Source organism: Necator americanus, chromosome X (genome assembly GCF_031761385.1).
Source record: "Necator americanus strain Aroian chromosome X, whole genome shotgun sequence".
Taxonomy (NCBI): Eukaryota; Metazoa; Nematoda; class Chromadorea; order Rhabditida; family Ancylostomatidae; genus Necator; species Necator americanus.
In genome coordinates this window covers 9,382,016-9,398,871 of record NC_087376.1, presented here as the reverse complement: position 1 = coordinate 9,398,871, position 16,856 = coordinate 9,382,016, and the positions used below count along the sequence as shown (strand labels likewise).

Genomic DNA, 16,856 nt, shown 5'->3' with positions numbered 1-16,856 from the left:
CCTCTGGAATGACTTGTCCATCTTCCCTCAGATGGTGAGGAGGCAAGTGGACATGGCTGTCGAAGAGATCAGAGTAGAAGTCGTAGATGATTTTCTCCATCCCCCCTTCTCGATGCAATGGCTGTTCCCTTTGGGTTCTGGAGAGCAGTCATCCTCGTCTTGCGACTGGCGAAGTCTCGACGGGCATAGCGGATGCTTTTCCACGCCTCTGCAGCTTCAGCCAGCACTTCTGCTCTTCTCTCTTTAAGGTCTTCCTTTATCGCCTCTCGGCAAAGCCTTGCGAGCTCGGACGTGAGTTCTTGGTTCCCTGCGGCTCGTGCTGCTCCACGCTGGCGTATCAGCTCAAGAGTTTCAAGAGACAATCGCCTCCTGGTGGTTTTAAAACTCTCAGCCTTCTTCGCGCAGTCGTGAAGGTGTTCGACAAGCCGGTCATATTCCTCGTCGATGTTGTCCATTGCAGAATCTTCCCAAAAGCAGGCTAGCGTAGCGAAGAGATCCCAGTTGATGGTAGTCCTGGGATTTCTCTCTCTGAACTTGGCGGCTTTCTCTGCTCTCCTTGTGAAGGAAAATCTTCCTCGGAGGAGGCGATGGTCTGATCCCGTATAGAACTTTGGTACAACACCGACGTCCGTCAGGCAGAACCTTCTATTGACGATGATATGGTCTATTTCATTACGGTACCCTCCACCGGGTGACTCCCACGTCCAGCGTAAAGAAGAGGGCTTCTGAAATTGCGAGTTCCCATGGATGGTCTTAGTCGTCATGATGAACTCGGAGAGCCTCTCTCCCTGGTCATTCCATTGTAGGTCGTGGGTACCGATGTGAAGTTCCTCCGGCGTTCTTCTTGGGCCAACTTTGGTGTTGAAATCGCCAATTATGACCTTATAGAAGGCGTGATTTTCTCGGTAGAACTTCTCCAGGTCCATATAGAAAGCGTCCACTTCTTCTTCGTAGCTTGATGTTGGAGCGTAAGCGACGAAGATAGCCAAGGCTGGTGCTGGACCACATCTTCTCATCCGCAGACGTCCGATACGGGTCGTAAGTTGTTCGAAAGAGTCGATGTTCTTTGCAATATTCGTGTTGACGAGGACGCCAACTCCACCAACACCTCTACTGTCGCATGTTCCTAAGAACAGTTCTTCTCTAGTTCCTTATACAGCGTTGAGAGGGTGATGTGGTCTCGTCTCGGTCAGTTCGATGACGTCGTACTTGATCTTCTTGGCTTGCTTCATCAGATCTTCGATGGCCGCTTCCGATGCAAGCGTACGTGCGTTATAAGCACAGATCGCCATCCTAGTCCTTTTCCGTTTTGGTAGCCTACATGACTCCTGCAACCCCGTCCTACCTGGCGCTACCGTACCAGGCTTTCCTCCGGAATCAGGAGACTCTTTTCTATTACTGTGTTTTGCGCAAAAATTTTAAAACCCATGGGCAGGTTGCAAGCCTCTAGTCCCATGAGTTTCTGGGAGAACTTTCGTTCTCCCGGTGTGGACATGTGGAGCTTATTTGTTGGAGGCGACTCCAAACCGCCTCCCTTGCACCTCCCAGTCACTTGATTGCAAGCTTTTGGCCGGACCGACGTGCGGGATACGAGGATGTCATGAGTCAGTCCTGGCTCAGCAGAAACAGGAAGTCCATCCCCTGAATCCACCTGCGTCTCTGGGCAAGCGCAAGGTCGCTTTTGGTCCGCGATTAGCCCCCTATCCGCCACCCGGGGACGCGCCACGTAGCCTCGTGACTAACCGGCTGTGATTCCTCTAGTGAGGGAGATCCGTGGATGTTAAATTATACAACAATAAAATCGGAATATCAAAAAACAACAGAAATAGGAACAATTAAAATAATAAACTTTAGCTCACATTCTTCTGCGAAGTGAAAAAAAAAACTTATTTTCGCAAAATTTGAACATGTGAGTTAGCTTTGACGGAGGGACTATGTTTAAGATTTGTGCAACTGATAGATGAACATGAAGAAGCGTTGTTACTAGATGGTGAGCCAAGGGATTTCATGGAAGCATACCTTCGTGAAGTTCGCCGAAACCCAGAGCATGATCATATACGGTAGGTTCCAGTTTCAAATAAGTGATCTCAATAATACATCCAACAAATGACGTCAGAATGAATAGAAATAATAGAATTCTCTGAAACCAAACGTGATTTGAACTCGAAAAAAAAGACTTCTCCAAACACCTTACTGTGTACTCCTAAATGTTTATATTCCATGTGTCGAGCTTAGACGAATGATAAAACTCTGGCCTTTCTCTAGTCCCCCAGTAGAATCTTCTCGAGCCTTGTATTATTAGAGGTGTCGGAAAGTAATGTCATTTCTACGCATGTCAATTTCAACTTTTCTTCCTTCTCAGTGTTTGAAAATCATCTTTTACAGATCTGCAGTTGTAAACTGGCCAGTATAAAAGCCATTAGTAATGAGCGTGATTATATCAGTAACTGAGTTAGCAGTAAAGTACATTTCTTATTTTGTTTAAATGAAGAAACGACATTACGTTCCGGCGCCAGTACTGATTTTCTTGTCATGTTGTGTTGTTCATAAATTCGTCTTACAGCCGTCGCTCACTATGTTTCGTTGCTGCCGATTTATGGACTGGTGGAATGGAAACCACCGTAACAACAATGCGATGGGCGATTATTTATTTGGTTTACCATCCTTCTGTTCTAATTCGATGTCAAATGGAACTTGATAAGGTATGTGAAAGCAGCAGCAGCATAGAAATCTCTAGTACTGAACATTAGCAGTTCCGTCCATGAGAGTTGATGTAAATACAAGATAAAATTCATGGATTTATTAGAAAATGGCATCTTATGAGTACAGAAATCACAATCTACATGGTCCAGGCTCGGAATTGGGGGTGGGGACTCCGAGAGCATGAGGAATCACCTCACTTTGAAGATGCATGCTGTCGACTCATCGATCGCAGTGTAATCAGCAGCTTTAATCTCCTATGCATATGGTCACAGTCTGAGCACTATTCAATATGCCTAAGCTACTTCAACGGTATATCCTCACAATATTCTACATCTCTTACAAAATATACTGTCCTGGATTACTGTTTCAGCAATCTCTCCTAGGGGTTGTAGAAGGTGACTTCAGCTTTGCAAGTTTTTGGCTACAGAAAGGAAAGTGAAATTAAATTTGAGATTGTATTAAGTACTTTGTTTGCTACAATTTATTACTATTTGCTTCGTTTCTTTTCTAATTTTGATTCATCTGCAATAAGTACAGCTTTCATTAACTATGGTGGCAACAAGAAAACGTTTTCAACGATACATTTACAAGCTAATGGAAGCCACTAGATAAATAAAAAGTTCATCGTTTCACAAGTATTTGGTCTCCTAGTTTGCGAGCTTCCAAGTTCTGGTCCTAATAGAAGTTCAATATTTGACTTCGTTTTGTTCCGAGGATTGATTTATCTAACAGCTGAGGTAAATAATAATCCGCTTAAAGGCATCACCCCACGAATCTGAGGTGGTACGGATTTCAGGTGGAGTATTCGTATACGGGATCGTAGATTATGGAGAGGTGGGTGATTCCGTCCATTTCTTCCTAATTGCCGCAAAAAACGGCCCGGAAGATACGGCTTCGAGCGTTCCACAGCACTATTCTCCACAAGGAGTTCGACTGGGGCGCGCTAGCCGTGTGCACGCGCCGCATCTTCTGAGCCATTTCTTACGCCAATTAGCAAGAAATGGACAGAATCACCCTCCTCTCCATAATCTACTATCCCGTATAAGGATACTCCACCTGAAATCCGTACCACCTCAGATTCGTGGTGTGATGCCTTTAATTGAAAAGATTTGATCGCATTTAAAAAGCAACAATCCAAATTATACTCTGTGAATGCTAAAATAGGACTGATTTTAATTTGAATTTATAGCTGATTTTTACTTTCTCAGCAAACCGTATCGAGCGTCATAGCAGCGCACAAATATTATTGAGGAAGTCGTTAACTAAAAATGGCTGAAGCAATACAACCCAGTTCAGAGCTCAACCGAAGAATTGCGGTTATTGAAAATCTACACGACAGGAGCGTGCGACGTGAAACTACGGGATATTTTCATCACCCGAAATACTAAGTTGGTGCAAAACTAATGCGTTTTTTCAAACATTCACTTCGAATCGCTATAACTCGCCTCAAAAATCAATTTTATCGGTCGAACTAAGAATCATTTCAGTTCACGCATCATTGCCAACGAGACACAACTTTGCTTATTCCCGCGGCATAAAAGTCCAAGCTTTTGGAGTCCACAAACTTTTAAAGTTGTTTTCAGCACCACCTTTGTTTTGGAAGATCTTACCAATTAGACAGCTGTTCAGATGTTTGGAAAAGTGATAGTCGGTTGGCGAAAAGTCTAGCGAATATGATGGGTGAGGCAGAGTCTCACCCACCACATTCGCCTGTAGCACAGAAATTGCCACAGAACTGGACATTGACCACTCAACAGTCGTCCGTCATTTGGGAAAAATTGGAAAGATGCAAAAGTTGAACAAGTGGGTTCCACATGAACTGAGCGAGTCCCAAGGAAACTGCCGTTTGTGATCTGCTCAAAGCTTCTGTTACGCAACAAGAACGATCCATTTCTCGGTCGTATTGTTATATGCGATGAGAAATAGATCCTTTACGACAACAGGAAGCGTCCTGTCCAGTGGGTGGACAAGGATGAAGCTCTCAAGCACTTTCCGAAGCCGAAAATACACCCGAACAAGACCATGACGAATGTGGGGTGGTGTGCTACAGGTGTAATCCACTATAGCTTCATGATCCCTAGCGAGACCATCACCGCAGAAAAGTACTGCAAAGAACTGGACGAAATGCACCAGAAACTCTAACTTTTTCACCCACCATTAGTGAAGAAAAAGGGCCCGCTTACACTACACGACAATGTCCCGCCTCATATTTCAAAGGTGACGCTACTGAAATTGAAGGAGCTGGGCAACAAGACTCTGCCTCACACATCATATTCGCTAGACCTTTCGCCAACCGACTATCACTTTTCCAAACATCTGAGCAGTTGTCTAAGTTGTCTAAGTGGTAAGATCTTCCAAAACAAAGGTGATGCTGAAAACGACTTTAAAAGTTTGTGGACTCCAAAAGCTTGGACTTCTATGCTGCGGGAATAAGCAAAGTTGTGTCTCGTTGGCAATGATGCGTGAACTGCAATGATTCTCAGTTTGATTGATAAAGTTGGTTTTTGAGGCGAGTTATAGCGTTTCGAAGTGAATGTTTGAAAACGCACATTATTTTTACACCAATCTAGTATTTTGGGTGGTAAAAATATGGTGGGTTGATTTCGATATGTGATTCTGTCCGGTCTAAGGCTGTCTTTTTCGCAGAAAAAGTTCGACACTGTGCTTAGTAGGTCGCGTAGGGATAGTGCACAAAAGTGTCAAAAAGCAGTCCGCTCTGACTTTAGCGATGGCGAAACTACTGCTGACGAGCAATCTCTGTCTGCAAACTCTCGAGTTTACCGTACGTGCAGGTACTTCTATATCAGAAAACATCTCAACCTATTTCTACCGTGGTTCTGCGCAAAATTGTATGCAACTCACAAGAACTTCAAGATCGTCAGAAAGCGAAATCGGATAGCAATGAGACTGCCCAGCAGCAGTCTAAAGCTCTTCCGCCTATACCCTTCCCACGTTCATTCATTAGACAACAAAAACCTAACGCCGCGGTAGATATTAGTTTCCGTCCTTTTGCAAATGAACTATTCAACGTTTTAGACGCTACAGACGGAGAAAGTGTCAAGCAAACATCACACTAGAACAGCGCTTAGGAATTAGGGAAGTTCGTGAGCTTGCTAAGTCTAAAACTATCAGATTATCTATCAGTGATAAGGATGGAGAACTTATAGTCATTCGTCGTCATCTGTACGAAACCTTTACGTTATATCACCTCCAAGACAGCTCCCTCTATCGCTCTTCCACTGTCGAAGAATTTTTTGCGCAACACCGTAGACTCAATAGAGTATGGGTGAGTACCAGTAGATCAACGCGTTTACCACCCTCGACTGCAACCCGGCTTAGAACACACTTACCTGAAGAATCTGAAGATCCTTCAACGTTCAAGGTAAGACCTATCATAAGCTGCGTAGGAGGCCCCTCAGATACTGCCTAGTGATCTTGCCATGGGACAACGGTTGGCGCCAACGTTCTTAAACATAGTTTTGGTGCAGCTGCTGAAATTCGTGCCAGTCCACCTTACGAACACCTATATGTTTTGGACCGCCTAAAACACGCATTTTGATAACTCATGTGTTATCGAGTCTTTCGATGTTACTGCATTGTAGACGAACGTCTCCAACGACTCGGCTACGCAGGCAGTTTTTGAGCTTTTGACTGAACAAGTGATCAATCAACTTGTATGGCTTTTCCGAGGAGCAGTGTTCTTAGGAAATGCACTGCCTGATGGTTTTGCCATAGGACAACGGTTGGCGCCAACGCTCGCCATTGCTTTCACGGCTACAATTGAGGAACACGACCTTTGCTTTATTGCCGATATATCGACGACTGCTTCCTTGTCTGTTCGTCCTAAGCAGAGATTGACAACTGTTTCAATGTACTAAATGGGCAGTCGGAGAATATAAATTTCACTCGGAATAAGCCGAAAGGAGATCGGTTACCCTTCCTCAACGTTCAACTGCATATTTCAAACAGAACGCACAGGACAAAGTGGTACCGCAAACACAGTAATAAGAATATCCTAGTTCGCTCTCCTTCTGCTCATGCCACACAAGTTAAAGGTCGGTAGCGCGAAATATGTTTCGTACGGCCACCTCCGTTTGCACTGGAAGAGAGGAAAGACGAGGATCTATCGAGCTTGCTAGGAAAAATGCGGTCAGTAACGGCTACACACCTATGTGGCCTATTAGAAAAAGAGCACTAACCCGAAACAAACCTGGTATGCAGAAAGTACCCTTTTGTGTACCGTTTATTTCCGATGAGGTTCCGATGAGGCTGCCATCCGGCGGTGTCTGAGGAAAGCTAATCTTGAAAAAATCTGTTGCCATCGTGGAGCCCCCCCCCCACTAGTAACCTTAGGCGAGGGCTCATTCGCAATCGCCTATATGATCGTATTTGCACTACACCGGAGTGCAGAATATGTCCAGATAACAACGAGGGTGATTGCATGAGTTCATGTGTTGTTTATATGATTTCCTGTGTGCAGTGTGGTGACGAATACATAGGAGACACGGGTGCGGCCGTTAGGTACCCGCAGCCGATTATCTGCAGCCGAATAAGCGCCTGCAGAAGAGGCTGTCGGTAGGCCAGAGCAGGCATATCTTATAGTAGTTGTGATCCCTAAGCCACACCCACCCATCACCTCGTCACTGCCGTGTTTGTATTGCAATTAAGTGATAGAGTTGACTTCTAGGATGGTTCAGAGAACGAAAAGGTGCCAACGTAGCAAGTGGAAAAACACGTAGAAAATGAAAATGCCCAAATGAGGAAAGAACGTAGAAGATTTGTACAAGAAAAAAACATCAAGAAACATGAGGCTGAAAATTGAAAACGTTCCAAAATAAAAGTTAAAAGGTGTAGAAACAAGAACCTGGTTTTTGAAAGATGTAGATTTGTGATTGAGAAAAACTATATAGAAGATATAGATATATATTTGTATTTATACAGACTATTTAGTCCATGTGAGATACTGCAGCAGTTTGTAAAGGTTTCGATTTGTTCGTTCTACATAAATAAAACACTATTATTTTCTATTTCTAGGATTTCGTGTGCAATCGTTCGATGTATCTTTATACGTAAGCGATCGATACTCCGTACAGAAACAATATCAAAGATAACGTGCTCCTGCGAGGCATGTTTCGCACCTCATTAGACGATGAGGGCCGAAGATGGAAGATGTGATGGGCTTAACGAATTAGCGAACGCAGCGCAATGGGGTGCAGGACAAGAGGTACCCGTGAAAACCGGCTGACCGCTCCTGTCCTTCCTTCATCACCGCGCACCTTCACGTAATTACGGCTGCCGCACCACTACCTAGACATCCTCCACGACCGCCTGAGATCACCTATACCCCGCCCACCTATTGCTCTCTAATCAACGCCGCGCGCGATGCTCGCGCCGCGAGGAAGCGATGGATACTGCGAATTTTGAAGGGAGGGAAGTGAAAAACGAATTGACGCAGCAAATTCTGGTGTATAAAAAAATTTCTGGTGTTCTGGTGTTCGAACATAGTAAACTAAGCGCATATTATTGGAAATAAAAGAGAAGAAGTAGATCCTTCTATTCAATGAAACTTCACATAAGCAATGATTATCTTCAAAAAATATTGCAGCGAAAAGAATAACATGCATATATTTTCACACATCTCATAATTTCACGCATTTCACCCCCAACTCTTCTATGTAAACTCGCAGTGTATAAATATGTGTTTGTCACGATGTTATTCAACGAATTCGTGTTCAGTTTACAACTGAAGCAGCTATAGGTACATCAAGTTTATGTGCTTATTACTTTGCATACATTCTTTAAACTCCTTTCTACGTTTTACCTTTTCAAAATTTTACATAGATATAATGTTCATATAGAGCGCATAAATTCACTTTGATCACCTTGATCACCTTGACTCCCGTTGACCTTCGAACTGGTCGAGCGGGCGCCAGTAATTCTTCCATTTGTCCCGATCGCGTGCCAGAGTAGCCCAGTGGTTCCTCCTTTCGCGTGGGACACGAAGAGCATCATATTTTTCTTTCAAGGACTTCGTGAAGAAATCTGACCATCGGGTCGGCGGTCTTCCTGTAGTGCGCTTAATATCGCGGGGAACCCAGTCGCTCACGGCTCTGGTCCAACGGTTGTCATTAAAGCGCATCACGTGTCCGGCCCACCTTATTTTACTTTTCTTGGCAAACGCGGCGGCGTCTCTAATTTTCGATCGCTGACGTAGGAGAGAACTTCGAATCCCGTCCCTCACTTGCGTGAAACGGAATACGCCTAGCATCACTCTCTCAATTGCGCGTTCAATGACGCTGACCGCGTTTTCTTCCTGCTTGCGAAATGCCCAGCTTTCCGAAGCATAGGTCAAAGCAGGAAGTACGGTGGTGTTGAAGAGGTGAGCACGGAGCCGGGTGTTCCTGGTCTTCTTCACTACATCCTCGATGCTCTTGTACGCTCCCCAAGCCGCTCGTCTCCTCCTGCCCAGCTCGGGGGTCAGGTCGTTCATCATTTTCAGTTCCCGACCCAGATAAACGTAGCTGGTGCATTCGGATATGTTCGTTCCGTTGAGCGTGAATGGGGCATCCGAGACCCATCCATTCCGCATGAACATCGTCTTTTGTAGATTCAGCTGAAGACCGATGCATCCACATGTTTCGTCGAATTCGGTCAGCATTCGTTCCGCTTGGCTGATGCTAGGTGTTACCAGTACGATGTCATCAGCAAAGCGCAAATGGTGTAGCTGCCGACCATCAACCTTCACTCCCACTTCGTCCCATTCCAACTTTCGCATTGCGTTCTCGAGGGTGGCTGTGAATATTTTGGGTGAAATTGTATCACCCTGTCGGACCCCCCTCTTCACGTCAATGATGATGTTTTTGTAGAATGGCGAAATTCCGGTCGTGAAGTTACTGTACAAATCTCGAAGTACCTTTATATACTGAGTAGGGACGCCTTGGTTGTCCAAGGCTTCCACGACCGCTTCCGTCTCAACCGAGTCGAAAGCCTTCTTTAAGTCGATGAAGATGAGACAGAGCGGCATCTTGTATTCTCGTGATACCTCGATGAGTTTCGAAACAGTGTGAATGTGGTCAATCGTGCTGAATCCTTTTCGAAACCCTGCTTGCTCGCATGGCTGTCCTCCATCCAAGACTTTTTCAATCCTATTAAGGATTACTCTTGTAAAGAGCTTGTAGATGACGGACAGTAGGCAGATTGGGCGATAGTTGCCGATGTCATGTGGATCTCCCTTTTTATACAACAACACGGTCTTGCTGGTCTTCCACTGTTTAGGAACCTTGCATTCCGACAGATAACGTGTAAAGAGCCTCGCCAGGGTGTTGATTAGTACTGGCGGAAGGCTCTTCAGGTGTTCTGGTCTTATTCTGTCGGGACCGGGTGCTGTACGATTTCTTACCGACATGATAGCATGTCGTATTTCGGACGGGAGAACCTCTGGAATGACTTGTCCATCTTCCCTCAGATGGTGAGGAGGCAAGTGGACATGGCTGTCGAAGAGATCAGAGTAGAAGTCGTAGATGATTTTCTCCATCCCCCTTCTCGATGCAATGGCTGTTCCCTTTGGGTTCTGGAGAGCAGTCATCCTCGTCTTGCGACTGGCGAAGTCTCGACGGGCATAGCGGATGCTTTTCCACGCCTCTGCAGCTTCAGCCAGCACTTCTGCTCTTCTCTCTTTAAGGTCTTCCTTTATCGCCTCTCGGCAAAGCCTTGCGAGCTCGGACGTGAGTTCTTGGTTCCCTGCGGCTCGTGCTGCTCCACGCTGGCGTATCAGCTCAAGAGTTTCAAGAGACAATCGCCTCCTGGTGGTTTTAAAACTCTCAGCCTTCTTCGCGCAGTCGTGAAGGTGTTCGACAAGCCGGTCATATTCCTCGTCGATGTTGTCCATTGCAGAATCTTCCCAAAAGCAGGCTAGCGTAGCGAAGAGATCCCAGTTGATGGTACTTACTTACTTACTTAGATACTTAGATGGCCCGTCTTCACTCGACGTGCGGGCCCCAGCATCTCTTCCACTCGTTTCGTTCCCTCGCCACTGTCATCCAAGATGTTCTCAAGCTTCGTGAGTGACGTTGACGAGGTCCTTGAGCCGTATCCAGCTGAGCTCTCAGCTGGTCCATCCGTGCAGCGAACACGTCACTCCATCTCGTTGGCGGTCTCCCTGAGCGTTTAGCGTCCCTTGGGATCCACTCTAGCGTTCTTTTAGTCCATCTATCGTCGATTCTTCTCATGATATGACCGGCCCATCTATGTTTTGCTTTCGATACATATTCCGCTGGGTCGCGAAGACGGGACATTCCTCTTAAGTCGGAGCTACTAAGACCGGCAAGGTGTTGTGTGCGCCGGTTAAACTTCAGGAGACATCTCTCAAGGGCTCTGTGGGTAGTAAGTAGCTTCCTAGACGTGGCCGTGGTGTCTGCCCACGTCTCCGCTGCGTAACAGAGCGCAGGAAGGACTGTCGAGTCGAACAGATGGGCACGAAGATCATGGTCCGTCAGTTGGTCCGTAGCTTCCCTGACGGCTGCGAATGCTGCCCATGCTGCTCTCATTCTTCTATTCAGTTCTTCCTTCAAGTCGTTTTCCATGTTCATAGAACGTCCGAGGTATACGTATGACGGAGTTTCCACGATTTGGGAGCCTTCAAGTTGTACTCCTCCGTCCTCGCAGTGCGCGTTCTTCATGAACTGTGTCTTCTTTCTGTTTATTCGTAGTCCTATTCTCTTCCCTGCTTCGTTCAATTCGTTGAGCATCGTTTCTGCTTCATTGGTGCTGCTCGAAAAGAGAACGATGTCGTCCGCGAAACGAAGGTTCGAAAGAAATCTTCCATCAACACGTATGCCCCTTTCTTCCCAGGATAGTGATTTCATTATCCATTGCAATGCAGCCGTGAACAGCTTCGGCGATATAGTATCGCCTTGTCGTACCCCCTTTCCAATGGGTATGGTGAGAGGGCGGTGGAAAAGCTGTATCCTAGTCGTGCATCGTTCGTAGCAATTGGCTAATGTCCTCACATACGACGCGTCCACACCTTGATCGACCAGCGCTGACAGTATTGCATTCGTTTCTACGCTGTCAAAGGCTTTCTCATAGTCGACGAAGGTTAGAACAAGGGGCAGGCGGTATTCCCGGCAAACCTCTATGACCCTCGACACGGTCTGGATGTGGTCCAAGCAGCTGAACCCTTGGCGGAATCCAGCTTGTTCTTGAGGCTGGGCTTCATCCAGCGTCCTAGATATGCGTGTGAGGATGATCTTGGTGAATACTTTGTATAACACGCTCAGCAAGCATATCGGACGGTAGTTCCGAAGGTCCTCTCGGTCACCTTTCTTATGGATAAGAACGGTTCGCGAGGTCTTCCACTGGTCTGGGATCCTTTCTTTCTGAAGATAGGATGTCATGTGCGCTGCTAAGATTACATGAAGCGGATGGCCACCAGCCCGAAGAAAGTCTGCTGATATAAAATCAGGTCCGGGGGCTGTGCCAGGTTTCATGCTCTTGATAGCGACTCGTACTTCCGAAGGGAGAATCCGTGGTGGAGCATCGCCAGTGGGGATGATTGGGCTTGACACAGGAATTGATGAACGGAAAAGGTTCGAGTAGAACCTCTCCGTAATGATTTCCATCTCACGACGAGAATACGTGCGAGTCCCGTCTTCGCTCAGCAAAGGTTGCTAGCGGAATATTATATTCGCGGAGGTCCCTGCGGCACTTCTTTAGACTCGTTCTTCTTTGTGCTGCTTCTAGAATCTTCTTCTGCCTGTACTTCAAAAGATCCTCCTGCAACGCTTTTCTGCAGCTAGTGTTTGCTACTAACCGCTCAATGTGCGATGCATTCGGATCAAGCCTCAAAGCCCTTCTTCTTCCTAACAATTCCTTGGTGGTCTTCGAAATTCGATCCAAGTTTGTCGTGCGCGACTTCGAAGCACGTTCAGCACAGGCTCGTAATCCTCTGAGCAGCATCTCGTAGTCCACGTTTGGGTCCTCCTCGATGTGCCAGTCACCTTGGGACAGGGAGTCCTCGAGTACGCAATCGTCGTAGACGACTTCTTTTCTCCTTCGTTGCCGATAGCAGATGTTCTTTTCCATCGTGTGGCTAAGTCGTATTTTCGCACGAAGGAGACGGTGATCAGAACCACTACAAAAGGATGGTACTACTGAGACGTCAAGTAGACACCACCTCCGGTTGGTGAGTATGTGGTCGATCTCCGCACGAGTCGCGCCATTGGGCGATTCCCATGTCCACCGACGATGATCTTTTTTCATGAAAAGAGAGTTCCCATGAAAGAGGCGAGCGGCGGACAACAGCCCGGCGAGACGATTGCCATTTTCATTCCGGTCCCCTAGTCCAAATCTTCCAATCCTGTATTCCTCTTCTGTGGCCTTTCCTAGTTTTGCGTTGAAGTCTCCGACAACGAATTTGTAAAAGGACTTCTCGTTGTGGACTACTTCCTCCAGCTCCTCGTAAAACGCGTCCAATTCGGAATCATCAGCTGCTGATGTTGGTGAGTAGCAGTTGATGATACTGATGGGTTTTTGGCGCAGAGGGCGGAGGCGAAGAATGGCCAGACGAGGTGACAGGATCTCGTGAGAATCGACGAGATGGACGACATATGGGTGCACAACAAAACCAACACCGCCTACATTTCGCGAAGGAACCTTCTCTCCACGAATGACGAGTGTACCGTCATTCATCTGTCGTACGTCGCTCCTTCTGCACTTGGTCTCCTGCAGAGCAATCACGTGAAATTTGATACGCTCTGCAGCTCCGAGAAGGGCATGCAGGTCGGCGTCTGTGGAAACTGTTCTCGCGTTGTAAGTACACAGTCTGAGACAGTCTCCATGGCGAGTCGTGCGTGTGTCGCCTTGGTCCAGAATCAATGACGTCCTGAGCAACCTGAGATTTGATCGCCTCTCACCGGTCGCCATACCGTCCGACGTCTGAGACGGCAGGGCCCAGTGTGCAGGGTACTGAGGCAGTGAATATGCTGGAGTGGCAAAGAGACTTTTCCCCAAACTAAGCAGCCATGCCACGGCGAGCTTAGCTTTCACCACAGGTCGTCGCCCAACCTATATGGATCAGGGAACCACCTTGCGACATTTTGCCAAGACGGTGGTGAATCTTAGCAGTGGTTTACTCTTAGCTAGGCTTCCGATTCCGAGAAGTCGGAATGTCGGATGTGTCGAACTCCTTCTCAGCTTGGGAGACCCTGCCGGAGGACGAACCTCCGCTGTGCATCGCAGTTCGACGCCCAGTGTCACCTCCACGCCACTATGAGGCGGTAAACCGTTGTGGAGGAGTTGATGGTAGTCCTGGGATTTCTCTCTCTGAACTTGGCGGCTTTCTCTGCTCTCCTTGTGAAGGAAAATCTTCCTCGGAGGAGGCGATGGTCTGATCCCGTATAGAACTTTGGTACAACACCGACGTCCGTCAGGCAGAACCTTCTATTGACGATGATATGGTCTATTTCATTACGGTACCCTCCACCGGGTGACTCCCACGTCCAGCGTAAAGAAGAGGGCTTCTGAAATTGCGAGTTCCCATGGATGGTCTTAGTCGTCATGATGAACTCGGAGAGCCTCTCTCCCTGGTCATTCCATTGTAGGTCGTGGGTACCGATGTGAAGTTCCTCCGGCGTTCTTCTTGGGCCAACTTTGGTGTTGAAATCGCCAATTATGACCTTATAGAAGGCGTGATTTTCTCGGTAGAACTTCTCCAGGTCCATATAGAAAGCGTCCACTTCTTCTTCGTAGCTTGATGTTGGAGCGTAAGCGACGAAGATAGCCAAGGCTGGTGCTGGACCACATCTTCTCATCCGCAGACGTCCGATACGGGTCGTAAGTTGTTCGAAAGAGTCGATGTTCTTTGCAATATTCGTGTTGACGAGGACGCCAACTCCACCAACACCTCTACTGTCGCATGTTCCTAAGAACAGTTCTTCTCTAGTTCCTTATACAGCGTTGAGAGGGTGATGTGGTCTCGTCTCGGTCAGTTCGATGACGTCGTACTTGATCTTCTTGGCTTGCTTCATCAGATCTTCGATGGCCGCTTCCGATGCAAGCGTACGTGCGTTATAAGCACAGATCGCCATCCTAGTCCTTTTCCGTTTTGGTAGCCTACATGACTCCTGCAACCCCGTCCTACCTGGCGCTACCGTACCAGGCTTTCCTCCGGAATCAGGAGACTCTTTTCTATTACTGTGTTTTGCGCAAAAATTTTAAAACCCATGGGCAGGTTGCAAGCCTCTAGTCCCATGAGTTTCTGGGAGAACTTTCGTTCTCCCGGTGTGGACATGTGGAGCTTATTTGTTGGAGGCGACTCCAAACCGCCTCCCTTGCACCTCCCAGTCACTTGATTGCAAGCTTTTGGCCGGACCGACGTGCGGGATACAAGGATGTCATGAGTCAGTCCTGGCTCAGCAGAAACAGGAAGTCCATCCCCTGAATCCACCTGCGTCTCTGGGCAAGCGCAAGGTCGCTTTTGGTCCGCGATTAGCCCCCTATCCGCCACCCGGGGACGCGCCACGTAGCCTCGCGACTAACCGGCTGTGATCCCTCTAGTGAGGGAGATCCGTGGTTCTTGTGGAGGGGAATTATGATAGCGTGCCTCCACGAATCAGGTATCCTTCCGTCTATCCAGATTGAACGGATGATCCTTGTCATGTCACGAATCCCAGACGGAGGAAGATATTTGAACATTTCTGCGCTAATCCCGTCGTCTCCACCAGATTTTACATCCTTCATTTTTTGAATACAGACTAGAACCTCCGACTCGATCGGTGGTCGTTAACCGCATATGTCAGTCTATGAACGTGCTCGAGTTCAGGAGCTGACGGTGCTAGCCGGTTCAGCAAGGTCTTGAAGTGTTCCCTCCAAAATGGAAGGGTTGCTTCACCGACAGCTACTCCGCTGGCAGTGTTGAGGACAGGAGAACATCTTTTCATTTTGCCGCTATACTGTTTTAGTAGAGTATATGCTTTCCGCGGGTTCCTGTCCTCCCACGCCTTCTCAAATTCCATCGCTCTTGACGTCCACTCGTTATCACGGTCTTGTTGCAGTTGACGACGCAGCTTCCTTCTAAGACGCTTCTCCTGGTTGAAGTCACCAGCACTGCGCGCGACACATACAGAATTGTACGTGGATTTTGTTTTCGCAGATGCTAAGGCAAACTTCTTCCGCGGCAATAGAACCGGGAGCGTTTCCCTTGCAGTGTCCTGGATGCACTTTGTGAAGGAATCTGCATCGCTAAGTTTCTTCCTGGTCCGTACTTCAGCATGAAGAGACACACACTGGCGGAATTTCGTTCTCCACTCTTCGTCTTTCAGACCTGCCATGTCGATTTTCGGTTGAAGAGGAACTCCTCGGTCTCTCTTGTGGAACAGTACCTTGAAGTTGAGAAGAACTGGACGGTGGTCAGAGTCGAACGCGACGTCCCAAACGGCTCTAGATTTTCGGATATTTGACTGAGGAATGTTCCTTGCCAGAACGTAGTCGAGTTGAAGTTTAAGGGTCCTCATCTTCCGCTTGCGCTGCTCTTCAGGCGTTAAAACGGTTGACCCTGCCACGTGAGCTAAGGGCGTCGATGATTCCTCTTAAACGTGGAAGCGATGATGAGGTCCGTCTGTTCGCAGAAGTCGACCAGACGGTCACCGTTGTCCGACGCGTGCTCCGCTGGATAATACCATTTTCCTAGCATATCGGATTGCTGTTCGAGTCCCATCTTCGCATTTGCGTCGATTCCGATATTGACCACCTGCTGGCTTGGTATTTTAGACATCAACGTATTGAGTTCATCATAGAAGGCGTCCTTAATGTTGTCCTCAGCGGTTTCCGTAGGTGCGTAAGCACTTACGATCCACAGTTTACGCCGTCCCGCATCGTAGAAAGGCGCATTTAGACGACGTTGAGCCAAATTCCTCCACCAGGTTCTTGTAATCGTTCCTCACAGCTACCTACTTTGTTCTCATCAGCATCGCCGCAGTATATGGTGTAATTTCTGATGCTTATGACGGGCCTATCTCTCATGCGTGTTTCTTGCAGTCCAGCAAAAGCACACAGAAATATCGCAGAAGCCTAAACAGGGCGGCTTGTTGGAGTTCACTCGATAGTGTTCGGCAGTTCAGCGTGACGAAACGAATGGTTGTTGTCAAAGATTCCAT

At 47.4% G+C, this 16,856-nt stretch overlaps 7 protein-coding genes across 9 annotated transcripts; 1 reads left to right on the top strand and 6 right to left on the bottom strand.

The window, feature by feature from the left end:
- Positions 1-68: 68 nt before the first annotated feature.
- On the bottom strand, positions 69-1,016 carry RB195_021997 (uncharacterized protein; the record flags this gene model as incomplete). Its single annotated transcript, XM_064208973.1, has 1 exon — positions 69-1,016. One exon carries the CDS (start codon positions 1,014-1,016, stop codon positions 69-71), a length of 948 nt encoding a protein of 315 aa, XP_064064854.1.
- On the bottom strand, positions 69-1,292 carry RB195_021996 (uncharacterized protein; the record flags this gene model as incomplete). Its single annotated transcript, XM_064208972.1, has 2 exons — positions 69-1,113; positions 1,210-1,292. The coding sequence occupies 2 exons, from the start codon at positions 1,290-1,292 to the stop codon at positions 69-71; spliced, it is 1,128 nt and encodes a 375-aa protein (XP_064064853.1).
- Positions 69-4,446, bottom strand: RB195_021995 (uncharacterized protein; the record flags this gene model as incomplete). The annotated part of the gene is made up of 4 exons (XM_064208971.1): positions 69-1,126; positions 1,426-1,641; positions 2,020-2,140; positions 4,405-4,446. 4 exons carry the CDS (start codon positions 4,444-4,446, stop codon positions 69-71), a joined length of 1,437 nt encoding a protein of 478 aa, XP_064064852.1.
- RB195_021994 (uncharacterized protein) lies at positions 1,173-6,581 on the top strand (the record flags this gene model as incomplete). Of its 2 annotated transcripts, XM_064208969.1 has the most annotated exons (5): positions 1,173-1,267; positions 1,944-2,060; positions 2,564-2,702; positions 5,496-5,690; positions 6,306-6,581. In XM_064208969.1, the coding sequence occupies 5 exons, from the start codon at positions 1,173-1,175 to the stop codon at positions 6,579-6,581; spliced, it is 822 nt and encodes a 273-aa protein (XP_064064850.1). The 2 variants fall into 2 exon arrangements, with proteins under 2 accessions (XP_064064850.1, XP_064064851.1); XM_064208970.1 differs by lacking the exons at positions 1,173-1,267; positions 5,496-5,690 and having other exon boundaries at positions 2,008-2,060.
- A 2,009-nt stretch (positions 6,582-8,590) lies between these two features.
- On the bottom strand, positions 8,591-10,591 carry RB195_021993 (uncharacterized protein; the record flags this gene model as incomplete). Its single annotated transcript, XM_064208968.1, has 1 exon — positions 8,591-10,591. One exon carries the CDS (start codon positions 10,589-10,591, stop codon positions 8,591-8,593), a length of 2,001 nt encoding a protein of 666 aa, XP_064064849.1.
- A 91-nt stretch (positions 10,592-10,682) lies between these two features.
- On the bottom strand, positions 10,683-12,323 carry RB195_021992 (uncharacterized protein; the record flags this gene model as incomplete). Its single annotated transcript, XM_064208967.1, has 1 exon — positions 10,683-12,323. One exon carries the CDS (start codon positions 12,321-12,323, stop codon positions 10,683-10,685), a length of 1,641 nt encoding a protein of 546 aa, XP_064064848.1.
- Positions 10,683-16,722, bottom strand: RB195_021991 (uncharacterized protein; the record flags this gene model as incomplete). Of its 2 annotated transcripts, XM_064208966.1 has the most annotated exons (9): positions 10,683-12,261; positions 12,329-12,457; positions 12,515-13,767; positions 13,986-14,623; positions 14,923-15,148; positions 15,241-15,435; positions 15,489-16,288; positions 16,348-16,504; positions 16,654-16,722. In XM_064208966.1, 9 exons carry the CDS (start codon positions 16,720-16,722, stop codon positions 10,683-10,685), a joined length of 5,046 nt encoding a protein of 1,681 aa, XP_064064846.1. The 2 variants fall into 2 exon arrangements, with proteins under 2 accessions (XP_064064846.1, XP_064064847.1); XM_064208965.1 differs by lacking the exons at positions 10,683-12,261; positions 14,923-15,148; positions 15,241-15,435 and having other exon boundaries at positions 12,383-12,440; positions 13,924-14,089; positions 14,140-14,623; positions 15,593-16,288.
- Between the last annotated feature and the right edge of the window lie 134 nt (positions 16,723-16,856).